The 26248-nt window shown below is 37.1% G+C and overlaps 1 protein-coding gene across 18 annotated transcripts in view; it reads right to left on the bottom strand.

Moving 5' to 3' along the window:
* ALMS1 (ALMS1 centrosome and basal body associated protein) overlaps nucleotides 1-26248 on the bottom strand; it is a 174757-nt gene that overhangs the window by 106779 nt on the left and 41730 nt on the right. For 13 of the 18 annotated variants that reach the window (XM_034659360.1, XM_034659361.1, XM_019802036.2 and 10 more), the window contains 4 exons: nucleotides 26044-26193; nucleotides 21715-21871; nucleotides 7159-13623; nucleotides 5768-5901 (listed from right to left, as the gene is read on the bottom strand). In XM_034659360.1, the coding sequence (XP_034515251.1) occupies nucleotides 5768-5901; nucleotides 7159-13623; nucleotides 21715-21871; nucleotides 26044-26193 (6906 nt within the window). The remainder of the gene's footprint in view (nucleotides 1-5767; nucleotides 5902-7158; nucleotides 13624-21714; nucleotides 21872-26043; nucleotides 26194-26248) is intronic. The other 5 variants (XM_034659356.1, XM_034659363.1, XM_034659365.1 and 2 more) reach the window with 2 other exon arrangements.

The following is a 26248-nucleotide window of genomic DNA, read 5'->3' as shown; positions in this document are numbered from 1 at the left end:
TTCCAACATCAAAATGGAATTCCTACTAATGCCACATAAAACAACTAAAGGAAATAAAAGGTATACAGACTGAGAAGGAAGACATAAAACTGTCTTTGTTTGTAGATGATACGATCGTTGATGTAGAAATCTAAAAGAACCAACAAACTCCTGGAACTAATAAATGATTATACCAAATGGTGGGATACAAGGTTAATATAATACAAAAATCAATTGCTTTCCTATATACCAGCAATGAATAAGTGGAGTTCGAAATAAAAAAACACAATACCATTTATATTAGCACCCCAAAAAGTGAAATGCTTATATTAAACCTAACAAAATATCTACAAACTCTCTATGAAGAAAACTGTAAAACCCTGATAAAAAAGGTCAAAGAATTAAATAAATGGAGATATTCCATGTTTATGGATAGAAAGACTCATTGTCAAGACCTCCCAACTTGACATTGTTCCTCTTAACTTGACCTATAGATTCACTGCAATCCTAATCATAATCCCAGCAAGTTATTTTGTGGATACTGACATACTGTTTCCAAAGTTTATCTGGGAAAGTTAAAGACTCAGAATACCCAACACAATACTGAAGAAGAACAAAGTTGGAGGACTGACACTAAAAGACTTACAATTACGCTAAAGTAATTAAGACAGTGTGGTACTGGTCAAAGAATAGACAAATAGATCAAAGAACAGAACAAAGCCCAGAAATAGACCCATGTAAATACAGTCAACTGTTCTTTTTTTTTTTTTTAAATACCAGTTGTTGTTTTTTAAGATTTTATTTATTTATTTGACAGAGAGAGAGACAGCCAGAGAGAGAGGGAACACAAGCATGGAGAGCGGGAGGGGAAGAAGCAGGCTTCTCAGCGGAGGAGCCCAATGTGGGGCTCGATCCCAGGACCCTGGGATTGCACCCTGAGCCGAAGACAGACGCTTAATGACTGAGCCACCCAGGCGCCCCAAGTCAACTGTTCTTTGACAGAGGGACAAAGGCATGAAGCAAAGATAATCTTTCCCACAAATGGTGCTGGAACTGAGCAACCCATGCAAAAAAATGAATCTAGACATGGATTTAAAACTCCTCACAAAAATTAACTCAAAATGGATCATAGACCTAAATGTAAAATGCAAAGCCTAGAATATAACAAAGGAGAAAATCTTAATGACCTTGGATACAGTGATTACTTTTTAGATATAACATCAAAGGTACAATCCTTGAAAGAGTAATTGATAAGTTGAATTCATTATAATTAAAAACTTCTGTGACAATGTCAAGAACGAAAAGACAAGCTACAGATTGGAAGAAAATATCTGCAAAAGACACATCTGATAAAGGATTATTATCTAAGATATACAAAGAACTCTAAAGAATCAATAAGAAATCAACCCAATTTAGAAATGGGCAAAGGCATTAACAGACAATTCACCAAAGACATACAGCTGGAAAATAAGCATAGGAAAGGACGTTCCACATCATATGTCATCAGGGAAATGCAAATTAAAATGAAACTCCTAGGTACCTGGGTGGCTCAGTCAGTTGAGCATCCTACTCTTGGTTTCGGCTCAGGTGTGATCTCCGGATAATGATCTCAGGGTCAGGAAATCAAGCCCCACATTCTGCACTCAGCACAAGTCTCTTTGTTCTTCTCTCTCCCTCTCTGCCCCTCCCTCTGCTTATGCACTCTTTCTCTCAAATAAATAAATAAAATCTATAAATTTAAAAAATTAAAAAATAAAACAGAACAACAAGACTTCACTCCACACCTATGAAAATGGCCAAAATCCAGAACACAGACAATATCAATTGCTGGAAAGGATGTAGAACAGCAGGAACTCTGAATTACTGTTGGTAGAAATAAAAAATGGTACAGCCACTTTGTGAAACAATTTGGTGGTTTCTTTTTTTCTCTCCCCCATTTAAATGAGTGTGTGTGTGTGTGTTTTAATTGAAGTATAGGTGACATATAAAATTATAAGCAGCTTGGTGGTTCCTTACAAAACTAAACATATTCTTACCATACAATCTAGCATTTGAACTCCCTGATAATTAACCAAAGGAGGTGAAATGTCTGATTTTCACACAAAAAAACTGCATAAGGATGTTTACAGCAGCTTTATTCATAACTGCCAAAACCTGGAAGCCACCAAGATATTCCTCAGTAGATGAAATAAACTGTGTGGCACATCAAGACAATGGAGTATTATTCAGTGTTAAAAAGAAATGAGCTATCAAGCCATGGAAAGTCATGCAGGAAACTTAAATGCATATTAATAATCCAGAGAGGCCAATGTGAAAAGGCTAAATTCTGTTTCAGTCCAACTATATGACATACTGAAAGTACAGAGACAGCAGAAAGATCAGCAGTTGCAGTAAAGTGGGAAAGAGGCAGAATTAAATAGATTGAACTTTAGCGTGGTGAAAATATTCTGTATGATATAGTGATGGGTTCATGTCATTACACATTTGTCCAGACTCATAAAATATATAACACCAGGAGTGATCCCTAATGTAAACTATGGACTTTGAGTTATTATGATGTGTCAATGTAGGTTCATCAATTGTAACAAACATACTACTCTGGTGGGGGATGCTGATAATGGCAGTGGAGGTGCATGTGTTAGGGCAGGGGGTCTATGGGAAATCTCTGTATCTTCCTCTCAATTCTGCTGTGAACTTTTTTTTTCCTAAGATTTTATTTATTTATTTGACACAGACACAGAGAGAGAGAGATAAAAAGAGAGAAAGCACAAGCAGGGGGAGCAACAGGCAGAGGCAGAGAGAGAAGCAGGCTCCCCGTTGAGCAAGGAGCCCGATACAGGGCTCAATTCTAGGACCGTGGGATCATGACCTGAGCCGAAGGCAGACGCTTAACCAACTGAGTCACCCAGGCACCCCTTTTTGTGAACTTTAAACAGCTCTAAAAAATAAAGCCTTTAAAAAGTTGATACAATGTTAAAATAAACACTGGAATTCCTTCTGCCATGATTCAATTGAACATTTTCCCCTATCAGTTTTATCTCTCTATACAAACACTGGTATATGACACTTCAATCCTAAATAGTTCACCACTGCATCTGCTAAGAATAGGGACATTCACCTGTCATATAACCACACTACCAATATCACACCCAGGAAATATTCTATGACATTTCCTAACAAGTCAGCTACTTTTCTTGGAAGATAAATCTCTGAGAGACAAGGATTTTCTATCGTGCTCATATCCAATCTATTTAAAATTTATCGACATCTTCCTAGAAAATCAGCCAATTCATGAAAATTCTAAACCTAATAAAAAAAGAGGTATACATTATATTCTCTTATGATTTCAAAATTTCTCAATGGTATGCTTAGCATACTCCTTTTAATTTATAACATCAAGTTATCTTCTTGTAATCTTCTAGTTAGAGATCGCCTATTGATGTGGAATTTTTCCAAGATTCAACTCTAAGTGTTCACGTTCAATTCCATTATTTTCCTGTTTTCTAGTGCATTAACTGATCCATTTGATTTTGTAATTTCTTTCTTACTACTTTCTTAGTTTGGCTTGTTTTATTTTACTCTAATTTGTTTTATGGTTTTCTTTATAAACTTAAGAGATATTGGTCCACATACCAGATGATATAAATTACTGACTTCAAACTCTACCTGTCTTCAGAGGTTACCAAACAAAAAAGGGAAAAGAGAGGAGAGAGTATCCCGCTAAGGAAAGACCATAAATCCATACATACAAAGTGAGTTTTGTTATCATAGTTTGGGTGGAATCAAAATGATCTGAGTAGTTAATGCCAATAAGCAATGTAAGAGGGTATCTTTAGGAGCCTAAAAATGTAATTTGTTGTCCTCTGCACTTCTGTGGGCTAAAGGGCAGTAAGGTAAATAATCTTGTGGTTTGGAGTTGTACCTGAACATAAAAATCATTTCCTTGACATAGAAAACAAATAGCAAAATGACAGAAGTAGGTCTCACCCGATCAGTAATCACTTTAAATACAAATGGATCAAACTCAATCAAAACATCAGGGATTGGCAGAATGGCTAAAAAACCATTATTTAATTATGTACTACCTCTAAGAGACTCACTTTAAGGAAATTCTGACATAAGGTACAACATGGATGAATCTTGAAGACATTTGCTAAATGACATAAACTTACCACAAAAAGCAAATACTGTAGATTCTACTTATATGAAGTACTTAATTGAAATCATAAACACAAGGGCGCCTGGCTGGTTCAGTCTGTTAAGTATCTGCCTTCAGCTCAGGTCATGGTCCCAGAGTCCCAGGATGGAGCCCGAAGTCGGGCTCCCTGTTCAGCAGGGAGTTTGCTTCTCCCTCTCCCCCTCACCCCACTTGTGCTCTCTCTCTCTTGTGCGCTCTCTCAAATAAATACATTTTTAAAAAATCTTTAAAAAAACCATAGGGGTGCCCCAGGGTCCTAGAATCAAACCCCACATCAGGCTCCCTGCTTGGTGGAGAGACTGCTTCTCCCTCTCCCTCTGCTGCTCCCCCACTTGTGCTTGCTCTCTATCAAATAAATAAATAAAATCTTTAAAAAAATCATAAAGGTAGAATGGTGCTTGCCAGGGGCTGGGGGGAGAGTGGAATGGAGAGAAATTGTTTAATAAGTACAAAGTTTCACTCTTGCAAGATGAAAAGAGTTTCTGGAAATGGGATGGTGGTGATGATCTCAAACATATACATAAATCTAAAATCCAATCTGATTTAAACTTTTAAAAAACTTTTCCAAAAAAGAAATAAGCCAAATAATTATGCTGTATCACTGACAAAAAATTTTCTAAAAAACTATGAATTAGGCCATAAAGTCTATGCATTATCAATTTTTATAGTATGAATAGTAATGATAATAATTGCCAATTACTGAGACTAGATATCACACATTCCACTAAGCATTATCACATACAACCCATACCAAAACCCTCTAAGACAGGTATTATCATACCTTACTACTACTCATGAAAGCAGACCAAATGCCCTATCCACAACATAATGGACAAACTATGATATATTCTTACACTATAATACCTACAGTACTGAAAATGAATAAACTAAAACTACATACATCTACACAGAAGAATCTCAAAAACTCAAGTCTGTGTGAAAAATGTAATTCTCAGAATATATACCATGTTGATTCCATCTATTAAAGAATTCAAAACTACACTGAACAGCAAGAGAATATCAATATATGTCAGGATAGGAAGTCAAAGAAATATGACTGGGGCGAGGACACACAGGACATCTATGGTATTTGGTAATATTCCATTTATCAAGTTAGCGGGCCAATATATAGGAATTAATTTTTTTTCTTTATTCTTTATTCTATGTTTCATATATGTTTTCTTTACTATGCATGAAATAGTTCACAACTGAAGGAAAATACGTACTATTAAAATCATTTAAACATAAGCTATTATATCTCTATGCTCTTAAGTAGATAATATGTATCTGAAAATGGCTGGACTTCATCTGCACCTCAAGTTATCATCCTCATGAGAAAATACAAATGACAAAGCAAATCTATTCTTATTTTCCGAAGAAGGTAATTCTTTTTCAATAGAAAAAGTTTGGAATTAATCAAAACCTACTGAATCTAATCCTTAAATATTAACTTTGAAGAAATAAGACTCTTAACACTTTATCCAAAGACTATCGATGACTAAGCTTGTGTCATCAACGTCCAAGTAAGAGATACAAACTGTACTGCCCTTTCTTTCGCATTTTCTCTTCATTTCTACATTTGTTTTATACCTTGGACAAGTCAGTTGTTCTCTCATGACCAAACAACTTTGCTTTGATCTCTTCTACTTTTCTCCTGTCATCTTCATTTAATTCTGAAATGGAGTAGCCACACTCATGAGCCAGATTAAATTTCAGATTCCAGGCTGAAAAGAAAATATAAAAACACTTGAGATAATGCAATGCAAAAATGGTAATTTTCAGTGATTATAAGAGCACAGAAAACCATTAATATATCCAGCTAAATGCTACCACAATACTTAGCAAAAAGTATACGTTCTATATGACAAACTATTATAAGTTCTTAAGAGCAATCATTTCACTGAAAAGTGTGATTTTTAAAAACCACATTCTACAGCTATTTCTCCAAAGAGGCCACTTTATGATTTTCAATTATTTTTATCTTAATCTTCCTTCCAATCAGGATGGTCCCTTTACCTCCCCTATTACTTCCTGCTACAGTTACTGTTGCTTCCATGAGAGCTGATATTTAATAATAATCAATAAAACTTGGGAGTTTTCTGGAGTCAGAATATGCATCAGTGATAAAAGGAACACTGTAGATAGTTAATCTCAAGGGAAAACTTATAAACGAATCAGGGAGGCCTGAACTGTTTATAAGTTGTTTTCTAAAATTTATTCCCCATTTTTTTTTAAAGATTTTTTATTTATTTATTTGACAGAGAGAGAGAGAGAGCCAGCAAGAGAGGGAACATAAGCAGGGGGAGTGGGAGAGGAAGCAGCAGGCTCCTAGTGGAAAAGCCTGATGTGGGGCTTAATCCCAGAATGCCAGGATCACACCCTGAGCCGAAGGCAGACGCTTAACGACTGCGCCACCCAGGCACCCCTATATTCCCCATTTTGTCTTAAATTTTTTTCTCTTTTTTAATGGCATTCTACTATTTGAGATTAATGGGAATAGTAAACATCCTCTTTCAAAGCTCTAATCCAAGTTTTGGTGTGCAATACTTGTTTTTCCTAATGTCTAAAATATGCTCTAAGAATTTTATTAGAAAAGGGGAAATGTATATATAGTGTTATGATAACAGTGTTAGAGCAGAGCAAATTGTTTTCATTTTTTTTCTGCATCCAAAATAGAATACTATAATAGGAGGATTAAGGAAACAGAAGAACTTTAGGAATCTGAAAACCCAAGCTATCTCCTTACTCTCCTTCAGGCTTCAGAACCTACCTAAGACCCCTAAACTCAAACTAGAACTATTAATACTGTGACTTACATTATTGGTTAAATGGACTTATTCTGGATTATGGCAGAAAATCTAATCATTCTAACAGTCCTACAAGAAAATAAATTTAGACTCCAAACACTTAACTTTAAACAATTATTAAAGTATAATGTTTATAAGCTTGACCTACCTTTATAACAAATTATCAGTTCCTACCTCGTGCTCGTACTCGACACTCCTCTTCCTCTGCATTTCTGAGTATTTGTTTCGCATGATTCAACGAGGATTCACATTTCAAAAGGTTTCTGACATGTGCAGCCAGTGAATCTACACTGCTACCAGCACCATCATCACTCTCCAATACACCTTCTTCTTCTCTACTATCTGTCAAGCTTGTCTTGGGTGAAGCATATGGAAAGAAGTTTAGAAGAACATCAGAAACTGACTCCAATGAATTACTGTCCCATGAGCAGGAACTGGCATCACTACTTGAATCACTTTTAATGATAGTCATCATAGGTATAACAATTTTATTCCCGGTTCCACTATACCCTTCAGGTTCAGATCTCATTACAGATTTGGCTGCTCTATATTGCCGAAGGGTTTCGTCTACTGTCACTCTGGCTTTGCTTTCTGCTTCCTGTAGAGGACTTCTAACTGTAGTTGAACTAATAAACTCCCAATTCTCAATGCCTCTCTGGCATTTCAGATTTGTCTGTGTGCTAATATCCTTCTGTATGCACTTGTTGCTTGAGCTTTCCTCTGTAAATTGCTGTCTCTGAGGCAAATCACCATTAGATTCATCAGCTGTGAGGGGTTCTTTGAAGCAAACCACCTTCTTAGATTGTATAAATGAAATATCACTAACATCTCGGAAAGGGACAAGGGGAGCAGGAAAATTGCACCGTTTCAATGCTATATTTTCTGCCTCCATTAAAAGGGTCCGAATCTCTCTAAGAGTTTTGGAACCACTGCTTGTATCTTGAATTTCCTCAGACCCAACATCTTCAAAACCTGAAGATTCTGGCTTACTTATTATAACTCTACCATCAGCCTGAGAACTTAAAGGCATATTATTTGAGATAACACTGGAGTTAGAAGAATCCAAATTATCTATTAGCATTTGAACATGGTCTGAAACAAGTTTCTGCTTCTCACTATGTGAGTAAGTACTAGGAGTAACTGTCGATAACCCAGTAACCTGATCAACTTGTCCAACACCCCTTGAGAACATCAGAGCATCTTGCGTTATATGTCTATCTGGCAAATCCTGTCGATAGAATATATTTGGTTTCTCTCTGTGTGAAAAGGAACTAGTAGGAACTGTTGGTAACAGACTTTTCTGGTCAGCCGGTATAGGAATTGTTGAAACCTTCAGTGCATCTTCAGCTAGATGTTTGTCTGGCAATTCCTGTGAGTAGAAAATATTAGATTTCTCTCTGTGGGAACAGGAACTAGAAAGAGGTATTGGTATCCCAGAGGTCACAACAGTTGGTTCAGAGACAGGTGGAATTTTCAAAATATCCTCACTATGATGTCTACCTGGCAGCTCCTGTTGAAAGAAAATACTGGGCTTTACTCTCTGAGAATAGGAATTATGAAGAACTGTCGGTAACGTTGTCTTCTGGTTATCTGTTCCAATCACAGTTGAAATTTTGGGCTTTTCTCTTTGTGAGTAGGAACTAAGGGGAGCTGTTAGTAACTCAGTCTTCTCGTCATCTCGTAAGATGACAGGTGAAATCTTGAGTTTCTCTTTATGTGAGTAAGAACAAGAAGGTCCTGTTGGTATCTCAGTCTTCTGATCAGCAGGCCCAGGAAGAGCAAAAATTTTTAAAGCTTCTTCAGTAACATCTGGCAACTGCTGCTGGTAAAAAACACTGTCCTTCTCTCTGTATGAGTAGGAACTAGAGGGAATTATATGTATCCCAGTCTTCTGGTCACCTGGTCCAGAAACAGCTGAAACTTTCAGAGTTTCTTCAGTAATATCTGGCGACTCCCTCTGATAAGAAAAGATGGGACTCTCTCTATGTGAATAGGAAGCAGAGGACCCAAATTGTATCCCAGTCCTCTGGTCAGCTGACCCAGGAGCCCCTAAAACTTTTAAAGCACCTTCAATAGGATCTGGCAACTCCTGCTGGTAAGAAATGATGGGTTTCTCTGTATGTGAGTAAGGAGTAGAGGTTACTACTGGTATTCCAGTCTTCTGGTCACCTAGTCTGGGCTCCCTGAAAACACTTAAAGCCGCTTGAGTAAGATCTGGCAACTCTTGCTGATAAATAATAGGCTTCTCTCTATGTGAGTAAGAAGCCGAGGTATCTGTTGGTTTTCTGGTCTTCTGATCACCTCGCCCAGAATCAGCTGAAATTTTCAGAGCTTCTACAGCCAGCTGATTGTCTGACAAGGGTTGCTGGTACAAAATACTGGGCTTCTCCCTATGAGAGTAAGAAACAGAAGGAACTGTTGGTATCCCAGTCTCCTGGTCAGCTGGTCCAGGAGAAGCTGCAACATTCAGAGCCTCTTCGGTGAGATGTCTATCCGATAAGGCCTGCTGATAGAAAATAATGGGCTTCCCTCCAAGTGAGTAGGAACTTGAAGGCACTGCTGGTATCTCAGTCTTCTGATCACCTGTTCCAGAAACAGCTGAAGCTTTCACAGTCTCTTCAGTTAGATGACTGCCTGATAACTCCTGTTGGTAAAAAATATTAGACTTCTCTCTATGTGAGTAGGAACTAGAAGGTTCTGATGACAACCCACTCTTCTGGTCAGTTGGTCCAAGAATAGCTGAAACTTTCAGAGTCTCCTGAGGTAACTGGCCATCTGTCAAGCCCTGTGAGTAGAAAATGATGGGCTTCTCTCTAAGATAGTAGGAACTAGAAGGTTCTGGTGGCAACCCAGTCTTCTGATCAGCTGGTCCAGGAATAGCTGAAACTTTCAGAGCCTCCTGAGGCACCCGACTGTCTGTCAAGCCCTGTGAGTAGAAAATAATGGGCTTCTCCCTATATGAGTAGGAACTGGAAGGTTCTGATGGCAACCCAGTCTTCTGGTCAGCTGGTCCAGGAATAGCTGAAACTTTCAGAGCCTCCTGAGGTACCTGGCTGTCTGTCAAGCCCTGTGAGTAGAAAATAATGGGCTTCTCCCTATATGAGTGGGAAATGGAAGGTTCTGGTGGCAACCCAGTCTTCTTGTCAGCTGGTCCAGGAATAGCTGAAACTTTCAGAACCTCCTGAGGTATGTGACTGTCTGCCAAGTCCTGAGGGTAGAAAATAATGGGCTTCTCCCTATATGAGTAGGAACTGGAAGGTTCTGACGGCAACCCAGTCTTCTGGTCAGCTGGTCCAGGAATAGCTAAAACTTTCAGAGCCTCCTGAGGTACCTGGCTGTCTGTCAAGCCGTCTGGGTAGAAAATAATAGGCTTCTCTCTAGGTGAGCAGGAACTAGAAGGTTCTGGTGGCAACCCTCCAGTCTTCTGGTCAATTGGTCCAGGAACAGCTGAAACTTTCAGAGCCTCCTGAGGTACTTGGCCGTCTGGCAAGCTCTGTGGGTAGAAAGTAATGGGCTTCTCTCTATGTGAGTAGGAACTGGAAGGTTCTGATGGCAACTCAGTCTTCTGGTCAGCTGGTCCAAGAATAGCTGAAATTTTCAGAGCCTGTTTAAGTAAATGACTGCCTGGCAAGGCCTGAGGGGAAAAAATAATGGGCTTCTCTCTAGATGAGTAGGAACTAGAAGGTTCTGGTGGCAACCCAGTCTTCTGGTCAGTTGGTCCAGGAACAGCTGAAACTTTCAGAGCCTCCTGAGGTAACTGGCTGTCTGTCAAGCCCTGTGGGTAGAGAGTAATGGGCTTCTCTCTAGGTGAGTAGGAACTAGAAGGTTCTGATAGCAACCCAATCTTCTGGTCAGCTGGTCCAGGAATAGCTGAAATTTTCAGAGCCTCTTCAAGTAAATGACTGCCTGGCAAGGCCTGAGGGGAAAAAATAATGGGCTTCTCTCTAGGTGAGTAGGAACTAGAAGGTTCTGGTGGCAACCCAGTCTTCTGGTCAGTTGGTTCAGGAACAGCTGAAACTTTCAGAGCCTCCTGAGGTACTTGGCTGTCTGTCAAGCCCTGTGGGTAGAGAGTAATGGGCTTCTCTCTAGGTGAGTAGGAACTAGAAGATTCTGATGGCAACTCAGTCTTCTGGTCAGCTGATCCAGGAACAGCTGAAACTTTCAGAGCCTCTTCAAGTAAATGACTGCCTGGCAAGGCCTGAGGGGAAAAAATAATGGGCTTCTCTCTAGATGAGTAGGAACTAGAAGGTTCTGGTGGCAACTCAGTCTTCTGGTCAGCTGATCCAGGAACAGCTGAAACTTTCAGAGCCTCTTCAAGTAAATGACTGCCTGACAAGGCCTGAGAGGAAAAAATAATGGGCTTCTCTCTAGGTGAGAAGGAAGTAGAGGATACTGTTGATATTCCAGTCTTCCAGTCAGCTGATCCAGATATGGCTGAAGCTTTCAGAGCCTCTTCAGTGAGACGAATGTCTGTCAAGCCCTGTGGGTTGAAGAAGAAAATGGGTTTCTCTCTATGTGAGGAGGAAGTAGAGGGAACTACTGGTATTTCATTCTCATCAGCTGGTTCAGAAACAGATGTAACTTTTAGAGCTTCTTCAGGTAGATGACTGTCTGGCAAGCCCTGTGGGTAGAAAATAAAGGGCTTTTCTATATCCGAGTAAGAAGTAGAAGTTACTGTTGATATCTTGGTCTTCTGGTCAGTAGGTTCAGGAACAGGTGAAACCTTCTGAGCCTGTTCAGTTAGAGAACTGTCTGGCAACTCCTGCTGGTAGAAAATATTGTGCTTCTCTCTGTGTGAGTAGAAATTAGAAGCTTCTGATAGTAACCCACTCTTTTTTTCAGCTGGTCCAGAAGGAACTGAAACGTTCAGAGCCTCTTCAGATAGACAACTGCCTGGTAAGACCTTTTTGTGGAAAATACCAGGATTCTCTCTATGTGAGTAAGAACTAGAGGGTACTGCTGGTATCCCAGCCTTCTGGTCACCTGGTCTAGGAGCAGATGAAACTTTCAGAGCCTCTTCAATTAGAGGACTATCTGGTAATACCTGCTGATAGAAAATATTGGGCTTCTCTCTAAGAGAGTAGGGCCTAGAGGGCACTACTGGTATCCCAGTATCCTGGTCAGCTGGTCCAGGAACAACTGGAATTTTCAGAGCCTGTTCAGTTAGATGACTATCCAGTAACTCCTGTTGGTAGAAAATACTGGACTTCTCTCTACATGAAGAAGAAGTAGAGGTTACCGTTGGTATCCCAGTCTTCTGCTCAGTGGATCCAGGAGCAGAGAATTTCAGAGCCTGTTCAGTTAGATGACTTTCTGGCAATGTCTGTTGATAGAAAATACGGGGCCTCTCTCTGTGTGAGTAAGAAGTAGAGGATACTGCAGGTACCCTAGTCTTCTGATTGGCTGGTCCAGGAAGAGCTGCAACTTTCTGAGTCTGTTCAATTAAATGACTATCTGGCAAGACCTGTTGGTAAAAGATACTGGGCTTCTCTCCAAGCGAATAGGAACGGGAAGATAATGAAGGTATCCCAGTGTTTTGATCAGTTGGTCCAGGAACAAATGAAACTTTCAGAACCTGTTTGGTTAGATGACCATCTGACAACTGTTGCTGGGAGAAAATAATGTGCTTCTCTCTTTGTGAATAGGAAGTAGAAGGTACTATTGTTTTCTCAGTCCTCTCGTCAGTAGATACAGGAGCAGCTGAAATTTTCAGAGTCTCTTCAGTTAGATGACTGTCTGGCAAGGTCTGAGGGTGGAAAATACTATGCTTCTCTCCAAGTGAGTAGGAGCTTGGAAGGACTGTAGGTATGCTAGTCTTCTGGCCAGCAGGACCAGGAATAGCCGAAACTTTTAGAGCCTCTTCAGTCAGATGACTGTCTGGCAAGGCCTGTTGGTAGAAGATATTATGCTTCTCTCCACGTGAGCAGGAGCTTGGAAGGACTGTAGGTATGCTAGTCTTCTGGCCAGCAGGACCAGGAATAGCTGAAAGTTTTAGAGCCTCTTCAGTTAGATGACTCTCTGGCAAGGCCTGTGGGTGGAAAATAATATGCTTCTCTCCACGTGAATAGGAACTTGGAAGGACTGTAGGTATGCCAGTCTTCTGGTCAGCAGGACCAGGAACAGCCGAAAATTTTAGAGTCTCTTCAGTTAGATGACTACCTGGCAAGGCCTGTTGGTAGAAGATATTATGCTTCCCTCCACATGAGTAGGAGCTTGGAAAGACTGTAGGTATGCCACTCTTCAGGACAGCAGGACCAGGAACAGCTGCAACTTTTAGAGCCTCTTCAGTTAGATGACTGTCTGACAAGGCCTGTGGGTAGAAAATACCGGGCTTCCCTTTTTGTGAGTAGGAACTAGACGGTACTGTTGATATCCCAGTCTTCTGGTCAGCTACTTCACTGACAGTTGAAACTTTTAGAGTCTCTTCACTTATATTACTATCTACCGATGCCTGTTGGTTGAGTGTATCAGTATGATGACCAATAGTATTCTCTTGAGGAGACCTTAAAGCCAACTGAGGAAACTCCTTGGGGAACAAGAATAAATGAGATCCAGTATCTGAAACTCCAGAAGTAGCAGTGCTGCCTGGTTTCAAGCTGGACTGAGTAACTTCAGCTATGCCTCCTTTGGAAGTATCTCCTAAAAAAAGAGATTTATTAATACTAATATTATATGTTTTTTAATTAAGAAATACTTCTTTTATATAAAAGAAATAAAGCAAGCTTTCTTTCCTTTGACCTTTACACTTCTAGTAAGGAATCCTAAGAAAGTAGTCATCAAAGGAGACAAATATTTACAAAAATATTAATTACAAAGCCATCTACAAAAGCAAACTAATGCAGACATAATTAAAATATTCAACAATAGAGTAATGTTTAAAAATAGCAGCATATCCATTTGACGTGTTATTATGTGGATCTTCATTAAAATTTGGATTTTTAAAGAATTTTTAACATGATGGGAAAATGCTATTCAGTTTGGCCTTTAATTTCACCCTAGTTATAACCTAATAAGTTAGCCTGTTAGTGTGTCATGTATGCCATTAAAAGACATGCAACTCCTCAATGAGAGACAAAATACTTTATTCCATGGCATAGCAAAGGATCTTCAACTTATTTTCATGGGTTCCCCTATCACTCGAGTCCTACAAGGGCAATGCAGTATGGCCCAGATGGATGCTATGCATGCAGTGAGTTTAAATGATTCTTCTAATAAATGCACCCTGAGAAAATATATATATTTTTTTAACTATATGAAACTATAAAGCATCTAAAGATTACACTAAGGATTTTGAACTTAATTCTAAATGGCATGGGGGAGTTGTTGATAAATTTGATCAGAACCATACTGCAAAAATATAGATTCAAGATGAGTGGGAAGAGAATGCAAAAGTGTAAGTAGTACAATCTAACAGAACTTTCTGCAACAACAGAAATTTCTGTATTTGTACTGTCTAATCCAGTACTTCTAATTCTAAATGGCAGTGGGAAGTAAATGACTGCAGTAGAAATGACAAGATTTGACAAGATATGCATTCATTCATTTGTTCATTCAAAAAAAAATTAATGTTTACTATGTGCCAGTCACAGTTCTAGATGTAGGAAATAGGGCAATAAACAAAGACAAAGTTTACACTCTAATTCTGCCTTACAAAGCTTACATTCTAATAGTAGGAAGTAGACAAAAAAATAAATTGGTAAAACATATGGTATGTTAGATGATGGCAAGATGGTTGATATATACCATAAGTATTATCTATACAGATCTTCCTCAACTTACAATGGGGTTACATCTCGATAAGCCCATCATAAGATGAAAATAAAATAAGTCAAAAATACATACAATAATCTAACATACCAATCATCACAGCTTAGCCTAGCCTATCTTAAACATATTCAGAACATTTACACTGGCCTAAAATTGGACAAAATTACCTAACACAAAAACTATTTTATAATAAAGTGTTGAATATCTTGTTATTGAATACTGTACTAAAAGTGAAGAACAGAATGGTTGTATGGGTAGAGAATGGTTATAAGTGTATCAGGTTTTTACCCTTATAATCATGTGGTTGACTGAGAGCTGTGACTCACTGCTGCTGCCCAACATCACAAAAGAGTATCACACCATATATGGCTAGCCTAAGAAAATAGCAAAATTTATAATTTGGAGTATGGTTTCTACTGAATGCATGTCATAAAGGTGAAAATTCTAAGTCAAAGCATCCTAAGTGTGGCTCCGTCTGCACTTTACATATAAAGAAATAAAGTCTCAAAGATGAAGATATAAGATTGCTTCTCAATATGGAGATCTTATTAACTTGGAGATTCTGATTCAATAGGTCTAGGGTGGGATCTGAAATTTTGCATTTCTAACAAAATCCCTAGTGATGTCCCATACTTTTGGTCCTCAGACCACATTCTGATTGGTAAAGAAATATAACTTCTCCAGAGTTCTAAAGTAAATGACAAAAACAGATACTTTAACCTTTTAATTCTTTTTTTTTTTTTAAAGATTTTATTTATTTATTCGACAGAGAGAGACAGCCAGGGAGAGAGGGAACACAAGCAGGGGAAGTGGGAGAGGAAGAAGCAGGCTCATAGCAGAAGAGCCTGATGTGGGGCTCAATCCCAGAACGCTGGGATCACGCCCTGAGCCGAAGGCAGAAGCTTAACCGCTGTGCCACCCAGGCGCCCCTACCCTTTTAATTCTAACTCCAAATTCTGAACTCTTTTCACCAAATTATTAGTGACTGCTATTCTAAACCCAATGGTGAGCTTCAAAAAAGCAACTAAATATAGAATTAAATGGGTTGAGGACTGAATTATAAGGTAAGGAAGTACATTACCAAGTATTAACTCTTCAAGAAAACTAAAGGAGAAGGGATGAATGTAATCTGCATAGTAACTTGAAAAGGAATAGAAATTATGGAAAATTTGTGAGAAAAAAAGACTCAAGAAATAAATAAAGCAAAACAGATTAACAGAGTGAACAACCAATGACTCACAGAGGAAATCAAAAGAAAAATCAAATAATACCTTGAAAAAAGTGAAAATGGAAATACAATATACCAATGATAGCAGTTCTAAGAGAGGAGTTCATAGTAATAAATGCCTGTATCAAGAAATAAGAAAATCTCAAATAAACAACTTAACTTCACATCTTAAAGAACCAGAAAAAGAACACACAAAGCCCAGTAGAAGGAAGAAAACATAAACGAGAGCAAAAATAAATGCAGTAGAGGCTAAATAGACAGTAGAAAAAAAAATTAACGAAACAAAGATCTGGTTCTTTTCAAAGATAAACAAATTGACAAATCTTTAGCTAAATCACGACCCGTACCCCAAAATACCCAGAGAGGACTCAAATAAAAAAATACAAAAATGGACTATTACAACTGATATCACAGAAATATAAAAGATCAAACAAAACTTTCTACAAATAAGTTTACATCAACAAATCTGACAACGTAGAAGAAACATGTAACCTACCAAGACTGATTACTAGTAAGGAGATTGAATCAGTAATCAAAAGTATCCCAACAAATGAAACTCCAGAACCAGATGGCTTCACTGGTGAATTCTACTGAATATTCAAATAATTAATACCAAAATATCTTAAATTCTTCTAAAAAATAAAAGGGAACACTTTCAAACTCATTTTATAAAGCCAGTATTACTCTGATACCAAAACCAGACAAGGAAAGGACACAATCCCATTTACAATTACATAAAAAAAAAAAAAAGAAACCCTAAGAATAAATTTAACCAAGGGGGTGAAAGATCTGTACACTGCAAACTACAAGACACTGATGAAAAAAGTGGAAAAAGACTCAAATAAATGGAAAGACAATCTACACATCTGAGAAGCTCAATGGACTCAATGTAAACACAGAGATCCATACAAATACATCATAATCAAAATGTTGAAAGACCGAATATCTTGAAAGCAGCAAGAGAAAACAAATCACATACAAGGGAATGCTAATAAGATCAATAGCCGACTTCTCATCAGAAACAATAAAGGCCAGAAGACTATGGGAAGACATATTCAGAGTGCTAAAACAAAAAGATTATCAACCAAGCATTCTAAACTCAACAAAACAATCTTTCAAAAGGACGAAATAAAAACATTCCAGGTATATAAAAACTGAGAGAGGGGCGCCTGGGTGGCACAGCGGTTAAGCGTCTGCCTTCGGCTCAGGGCGTGATCCCAGCATTGTGGTATCGAGCCCCACATCAGGCTCCTCTGCTATGAGCCTGCTTCTTCCTCTCCCACTCCCTCTGCTTGTGTTCCCTCTCTCTCTGGCTGTCTCTACCTCTGTCAAATAAATAAATAAAATCTTTAAAAAAAATAAAAATAAAATAAATAAATAAATAAATAAATAAAATAAAAACTGAGAGAATCTGTTCATAGCAGAACCATCATACAAGAACTACTAACAAATTCTTCAGGCTGAAACCAAGTGACACCAGATAGTAATTTGAATTTACAGAACAAAACAAACACTGTTAATAAAGAGAATTATGTAAGTAATTACAAAAAGACAGCATATTTGCATACTTCTTTTCCTTTCTTCTCTTTAAAAGCAATTTTACACAAAGTAATATGTATTTAACTACATTAGTGGGGCTGTAACATATAGAAATGTAACATATTTGACAATTAACATTAAAAGGAGCCAAGTGGGAGCAAAGCTGGAGTGGAGTAAGGAAAAGACACTGGATGGTAACAAACCCACAGGAACAAATAAAGAGAATAAAAAATGGTAAATTAGAAGGTTAATATAATAAACTCTAAATACTTCCTCTCCTCTTAGCTTCTTAAAAATACAAAAAAATTACAAAAATAAGTATGATGGGGCGCCTGGGTGGCGCAGTCGTTAAGCGTCTGCCTTCAGTTCAGGGCGTGATCCTGGCGTTCTGGGATCGAGCCCCACATCGGGCTCCTCTGCTATGAGCCTGCTTCTTCCTCTCCCACTCCCCCTGCCTGTGTTCCCTCTCTCGCTGGCTGTCTCTGTTAAATAAATGAATAAAATCTTTCAAAAAAAAAAAAAAGTATGATAATGTAACAACGTATTCGTATGTGTTTGTAACACATATAGGTATAATATGTATAGCAATAATAGCACACACAAAAGAGAATAGGGCTATATAGGAGTAATGTCTCTGTATCATACTACAATTAAGTTAGTATAAATCAGATATATACAATAATAAGATAAATTGTGTAAGCCCTAGAACCACTAGAATATAACTTTAAAAATTAACTAGAAAATAATTAAAGAAATTAAAATGTGACACTAGAAAATACTAAGTCCAATAAAAAGCAGTAAAGGAGGAACATAACAAAAAGACATGAAACATGGAAAGTGAAAAGTAAACCCAGCAAATATATATCCAATCTTAATCAATAATGACATTGAACATGAACTGATTAAACAGTCACATCAAAAGGCAAATATTGTCAGTCTGGATTAAAAAAAAAAAAAAACAACCCACAAGATCCAACTATAAGCTGTTTACAAGAGATATACTTTAGATTCAAAAAAACAAATAGGTTGAAAGTAAAGGGATGAAAAACATATGGCATACAAGCAGCAAGCATAAGAACTGAATTGACTATACTGATGTAAGAGAAAATAGACCTTAAAACAAAAAATGTTACTAGAATTAAAGGGAGACCATTTATAACAACAAAAAGGTCAACTCGTCAGGAATATATAACAATTATAAACATAAATGCACTTAATACCATAATCTCAAAAGTTATGAAGCAAATATAACAGAAAAAATGATAAAACAGACAATTAAACAATAATAGTTGAAGATTTCAATAACTTACTTTCAAAAATAGAAACTAGCCAGAAGATCAACAAGGATACAGAAGACTTGAACACTATAAACCCACTAGAATTAAGAGACATGTATAGAACACACCACCTAACAATAGCAGAATGCACATTCTTCTTAAGTGTAAACCATACATTCTACGGAATAAACTATACACTAGGACATAAGAGCAAGCCTCAATAAAATTTTAACAAACTAAAATCATACAAAGTAGGTGTTCTCTAACAAAAATGAAATCAAATGAGATGCTAATAACAAAAGGAAAGTAAAAAATATGTGGAAATTAAACGAGACAGTCCCAAATAACCACGGGGTCAATGAAAACAAACTACAATGGAAACTTAAAAACATTTTAGATGAATTAAAACAAAACACAACAAACCAAAATTCTGAGTATGCCACTAAAGTACTGCTGAGAAATCTATCAATGTAAACACCTATATCAAAAATAAAGTCCCAGGGCACCTGGGTACTCAGTTAAGTGTCTACCTTCAGCTCAGGTCATGATCTCAGGGTCCTGGGATCAAGCCCCACATCAGGCTCCCTGCTCAGCAGGGAGTCTTCTTCTCTCTCTCCCTTTGTCCCTCCCCACAGCTCGTGCGCAGTCTCTCTCTCTCAAATAGATGAAAAATCTTTAAAAAAAAAAAAGTCGCAAATCAATAACCTGTTCTTTCACCTCAAGAAACAGTAAAAAGCACAAACTAAAACTGAAGTGTGAAAGGAAGGAAAAAATAAAGACTAAATGGGAATAAAATAGAGATTTAAAAATAGAGAAAAAGATCAGAAAAAGTAGAGAAACCAAAGTTTATTTCTTTGAAAAGATGAACATTGACAAAATTTAGCTAGACTCACCAAAAAAAAGAGAGATAGAAAACTCAAATTATCAAAATCAGGAATGAAAGAAGGGGTATTACTACCAATCTTCCAAAATAAAAAGGATTATATGGGAATACCATGAACAACCATATGCCAACAAATTAGATAACCTAGCTGGAATGGACAAATTCCACAAAAGACACAAATTATGAAAACTGATTCATGAAAAATATAAAATATAAATAGATTTATAGCAAATAGAAAGATGAAATTAGTAATTTTAAAACTTCTACAAAGAGGCAGCAGCTTTACAGTGGGTTTCACCCAATAAAAACTAATACCAATCCTTTACAACCACTTCCAAAAACTAGAAGATAATGCTTCTCATCTCAACTTGTGACATTAGCAAGTTAGAAGAGATAATGCTTCTCACCTCAACTTGTAACATTAGCATTATCCTTGTACCAGAACCTAATAATAACAAAAATCACAACAAATCTACACACCAATACCTACTATGAACATAAACATAAAAGCCCTCAAAAATTACTGACAAAACAAATCCAACAACATACAAAAAGGATTATATGCCGTAACCAAATGGCATATACAACCAAGGCTCTAAGGTTGGTTATACAAAAATTAATTAATAATGCACTATATTATTAGAATATAGGACAAAAACCATATGATCATCATAAAAGAGGCAGAAAAAACATTTGACAAAATCTAACACCCTTATACAACATGATAAATATGCTCTAAAAACTACAAATAAAGGGTAACTTCCTCAACCTGATAAAGATCGTCTACAAAAATCCCACAGCTAACATCATACTTAATGATAAAAGACTTCATATCTTTCTACAAAGAACAGGACAAGACAAGGATGTCTGTTCTCGCCACTTTTATATAACATTGCACTGAAGGTACTAGTTGGGGCAGCTGAGGAATTGAAATATATAAAAGGCATCCATGTTGGAAAGAAAGAAGACTATATTTGATGATGATGTGGTCTTGTATATAAAAATTATAAGAAATCCACATAAAAAATATTGCAGATAATAAACAAGTAGTTCAGCAAGATTGCAGCTATAAAATTAACATACAAAATTCAACTGCATTTCCATACACTAGCAATGAATATTCCAAAAGTGAAATTAAGAAAACAATTTTTTTCAACAACAAAAAGATTAAAATACTTAGAATTAATTTAACAATGGAGTGCAAGACTTATACACTGAAAACCATAAAATAATGTTGAAAGAAAAGAAGAAAATCTAAGTAATGGAAAGATGTCCCATATTTACAGATCAAAGTATTTAATATAAAATGACATTCTCTCAAAGGAAAGGCAACCCATGTTCACAGATCTAAATATTTAATATTTACTGATTCCCTTCCACTGTTTTCCATCCACCACATGTACCCACTCAACAAATCCCTCAACCGAGGACCAACCTATAACTCATTTTCTGCAGTTTTGAGTTTTAGTAGAGAAAAACCAGAGATTCTATTAAGGCTGACAACATGAGAAAATCATCTCCAACCTCAGCTGACTTCTCAGAGCTACCTGCCAATTCTTTTGCTTGCTCTTGGTCAGCTGCAACTCCTATTCACTTTAACATAAATTCTGAGCCTGTGCCAAGCTACTCTCCTCAAACCCCATAACCCTCCTTTACCACTACCTCCCTCAACAGATAATCTTGCTTTCTACCTCAGAATTGATCTCTCAGTTTCCTCTGTACAAACTTATTTGGTTCCACTCTTCTCCCCTTGTGCTCCATTAATTTCTTTTTTCCCTTCAAGTTACAGAATAGAATACAGAAATAATAAACGGACTCTAATATCAGAGTCCTCCACGTAATTCAGTTCTAAACAATGCCATAGAGAAGATAGTGAAAAATCAAATGATTTATCTAATAAAAGATCAGGGGATTTATAAATACACCTAATCCAAAGTTAACATTATTACAAGAGTTCAAAAATAAAAAATTAACCATAGCAAGGTATTTTTAACAAGCTAGTCAAAAGAACAGCTAATATCTCCTTTCCCACATACCTGCTATTTGTCTGAGAGTCTTCTGCACAGCGTCAGGAGATACCCTCAACATCCTGAGATCTGAGGAGTGATACTCCAACTCTACGGTTGGTTCATGAGGAATAAATGGAGGCAATATGGATGAAAAAGTCTGATTAATGTCCATATTAGAACCTACCTATAAAAAAAGATAAAAAATTAAGAAAACAGGATTAATTTTAGGCTTCACCTGATAAAAGAAAACCTAATTTTTATGAAAATGAAAACTAAGCAGTCATACCAGATCCTTAAGCTCATATTCTCAACCCTCCTAAATTCATATACAAGTCATACCTTGTTTGGTCAATTCTAAGAAGAATCTACAAATTATTCTGAGGGTCTGGAAGTCTGCCTATATAGAATATTAAGATAGGAAGCCTAGAAGTTTGTTCCATATAATAGTATGGTCACTGAAGAATTTGAACTTTGGTATTACTCTTGACAAGCTCAAGGATTTTTTTTTAAAGAAGAGGTTATGTTGTAAAAAGGAAAGAGGAAAGAAGGAAAGAGAGAACAGGAATATTTTCAAGAAATCCACAAATGTTTAGAAAAAAAAATTAAAGCATCAAAGAGCTGGATCTATGATCAATTACCAAAAAACATAAGTCCTCAAATTTCTTTAAACAAAAGTACTTGGAAAAACAAACTGACAGTGAAGTAAAGGTTAAATGTTGAAAAAGAAGTTCTCAAAGTTTATCAGATCCCAGCAAGTCCTTACTAGAAAAGAAATTAGAAACCAGCAATGGTGATGTCAGTACACAAACATATAAGCTTTTCACCAAATTCACATTACTCTCATATAAAAACAATATATCACTTTGAGGTTTCTTTATTTTCCTAAAAATGTTATTCCCTCTTTTTGATCCCCTCTCAGGAGAGTCTAAAAATGTACATAAGGAGGGGCGCCTGGTTAGCGCAGTCGTTAAGCGTCTGCCTTTGGCTCAGGGCGTGATCCCGGCATTCCGGGATCGAGTCCCACATCAGGCTCCTCTGCTGGGAGCCTGCTTCTTCCTCTCCCACTCTCCCTGCTGTGTTCCCTCTCTTGCTGGCTGCCTCTCTGTCACATAAATAAATAAAATCTTTTAAAAAATAAATAAATAAAAAATAAAAATAAAAAAGTACGTAAGGATGAATTTTGTTCAATCCTCTTTTATCAAGGTTTTTTCATTGTGTAGTAATGAACAATCTTAGGCAACTGGCAGGGTGTAAAAATAAATATTCTACTTCTACTGCCCTGTCTAGGTTTCTCTACACCAGTGGTTCTCAGTTGTGGGAGATTTTTGCCTCCACCCATCTCTCCCTGACCAAGAAATATATGGCAATGTCTGGAGACATTTTTCACTGTCATAACTTCGGGTGTGTGTGTGGGGGGGGTATGTGTGGCTATTGGCATCTATTGAGTAGAAGCCAGGCATGTTGCTCAGCAGCCTAAAATGCACAGAAAAGCCCCCCACAACAAAGAATTATCATACCCAAAAAGACAATAGTACAGAGAAACCCTGCTCTAAACAAAGCACAAAGTTCTAAGTTTTCAATTATCCCACTCCTAAAGGAGACTTTTTTGAAATACAGATCATTAACATATGTATCACATATATGATAGAGACTTTTTGTGTGTGTCCCCAGGCACATATGTGTATTTAATAGTTTTTCTCTAGAGCTTTTAAATGTAGGAAGAAAAATTTCTATTCCAATCTTGACATCAATACAATTTCATTAATATTACTCAGTCATAAAAAAGAATGAAATATGGCCATTTCCAACAACATGGACAGATCTAGAAGCTATAATGCTATGTGAAATACGTCAGTCAGAGAAAGACAAATACCATGTGATTTCACTTATGTGGAATTTAAGAAACAAAACAAATGAACAAAGAAAAAAAGAGACAAATCAAAAAAACCAGACTGTCAACTATAGAGAACAAACTGATGGTTATGGGAAGGGGATGGGTGAAATTGGTGAAGGGGATTAAGAGTACACTTATCACGATGAGCACTGAGTAATGTATAGAATTGTTAATGTACAGAATATTGTACACCTGAAACTAATATAACACTGTATGTTAACTCTACTGGAATTAAAATTTAGTAAATAAATAAAATTTCATTATCATCAAAGCTTTGAAACATACAGATATTAGAGTAGGTAATGCAAAAGAAAATGTAGGGCGCCTGGGTGGCTCAGTCAGTTGTCTGCCTTCAGTGCAGGTCATGATCTCGGGGTCCTGGGAATGAACACTGCATTGGGCTCCCTGCTCAGCAGGGAGCCTGCTTCCCCCTCTCCCTGTGCCCGCTGCTTCCCCTGCTTGTGCTCTCTTTCTTTAAATATATATTATGTATAAAAAGTTGATGTAAGTTATATAAATAGTATTATAAAAAAAAATTAGAACTCTAAGTTTAAAATTGATAATATTTGTTTCTCATTCTTATTGAAATTAACTTTGACCAATCCCCTTCAAAACCTCCACTCTTGCCAAAATAATGCAAAATCTTGGCTTTGGTTTCACTGAAGAATAGTTAAACAGGAAGATAGTTTATGGTATGGTTGTTAAATACATAGATAAGGTTAGTTTCAGGGCACCTGAGTGGCTCAGTCAGTTAAGCATCTAGATGCCTTTGGCTCAGGTCATGATCCCAGGGTACTGGGATCGAGCCCCATGTTGGGTTCCCAGCTCAGCAGGGACTTTGCTTCTCCCTCTCCCCCCATTCATGCTCTCTCTCGCTCTCTCACACAAATAAATAAATAAAATCTTAAAAAAAAGATAAGGTTAGTTTCAAATACCAGCTTTCCCACTTGCTCAATAATAATGAGCAAGTTTCTTAACCCTCTAAATATCAATTGTAAAATGAGGATGGTAATAACCCCCAATAATCCTACCTGATTGGACTGACCAAAGGACTAAATGAATTGATGTATATAAATAAATCTCTTAGCATAGTATTTGAGCACACAGTGTTAGCTATCATTTTCATCCCCATCAAGAGACTGAAAATTAGAATAAAAACAATGTGTACTTTTCTTTTTTTTTAATTTTATTTTATTTACTTATTTGACAGAGAGAGTGTGAGAGAGCACAAGCAGGGAGAGCAGGAAAGGAGAAGCAGGCTCCCAAATGAGCAGGGAGCTCAACGTGGTGCTTGATCCCAGGACCCTGGGATCATGACCTGAGCTAAAGGCAGACACTTAACCGACTAAGCCACCCAGGTGCCCAAACACTGTCTACTTTAGAATGTTAAAGAAAATAAAATTAACCTCACAGTTCTCTGTATTTCAATTTTTAATATATTCAATAATTATAAATGAAAGGAAAAGTTTATCTCAATATCTTTGTTCATTTTCTCTAATCATCTGCCTGAATCTAAAGGTCCAAAAATGATTGCAACCCAAACTAGCAGCTTTCCAAGGACATACTAATCTTATACATGGAAAAACAGGAAAAGGAAAGTAACATTAAGTACACAACATCTATTGTATAGCTATATTTAATGACTAATAAGATTAAGGATATACTATAAAGAAGCTGATAGTATCAGACAAAAGAGGATGGGCAATGGGACCAAAGGAACATCAAAACCAAGAGATGCAAAGATCCAGGCAAAGGCAAATGAAGTCTTGTATAAAAGAAAGGCTGACACAGAAATTAATAACATCTTGAAGTTATTTTCTAGTACACACACATACACACACACGATAATGATATAAACAGAGAGAGGGAGGGAATGTGTATATGCATAGGTATGTCACTCATTTGGGAAAGTGGTAGTTAGTTCCCTTTGGGGACACTAAGTAGTGTGGATATTAAGCACCCCAGTATCCTTCCTGGGGAAACACTGGTTCTTATAATTTTCAAAATTCCTCTGAAGTCAAATCTTTCAGGACCTTCTGAACAGAAATATTTAAATATTCCAGAGTCTATTTCAATACTTGTAAATTGAAGGGCAGAGTGAAAAAATGTACAACTGACTATCTCCACCAGTGAGTCTAATCTGAACACTGTCCAAAGTTTCTTGCTGACACAACTGGAAGAGTTAGCAGGTCTCAAGATAAAAAGCCTGGGAGCTCCAAAGGATGGCCTTTTCCAAGACACTACAAAACTCACTAACTCTTATGGTCTATGAAACACAGATATTTCTTTTATGCCAACTTCTAACAAATTAATGGAGCATATTCTTGGATATCAGATGAAGACAGATTGTAAGTCACATGTTGGTATTAGAGGATATAAATGGGCCCTTTACTTTCATCCCCATTTTTCAACTAAAATATTCTTTCCCTACCCCCCAAGAAATGTCAGACAGAATAACTTACAGGCTCTTCAAAATCACTCTCTTCCTTAGATGGCAGTTGTAAGGCAGACTGCCAGTGCAGGGAGCTGTCACAAACCTCTAGATCATCAAGCACATTTTTAAAACCTGCTAGCTCAATGGACTCAACAGTCAAGTCACCTTGTTCATATGCCTGTTCATAAAATTTAAAAAAAAAGTAAAATAAAAACAAGTAACAATACCATTTT

This window comes from Ailuropoda melanoleuca, chromosome 4, assembly GCF_002007445.2.
Source record: "Ailuropoda melanoleuca isolate Jingjing chromosome 4, ASM200744v2, whole genome shotgun sequence".
NCBI lineage: Eukaryota > Metazoa > Chordata > Mammalia > Carnivora > Ursidae > Ailuropoda > Ailuropoda melanoleuca.
This window is presented reverse-complemented; position numbering and strand designations above follow the sequence as displayed.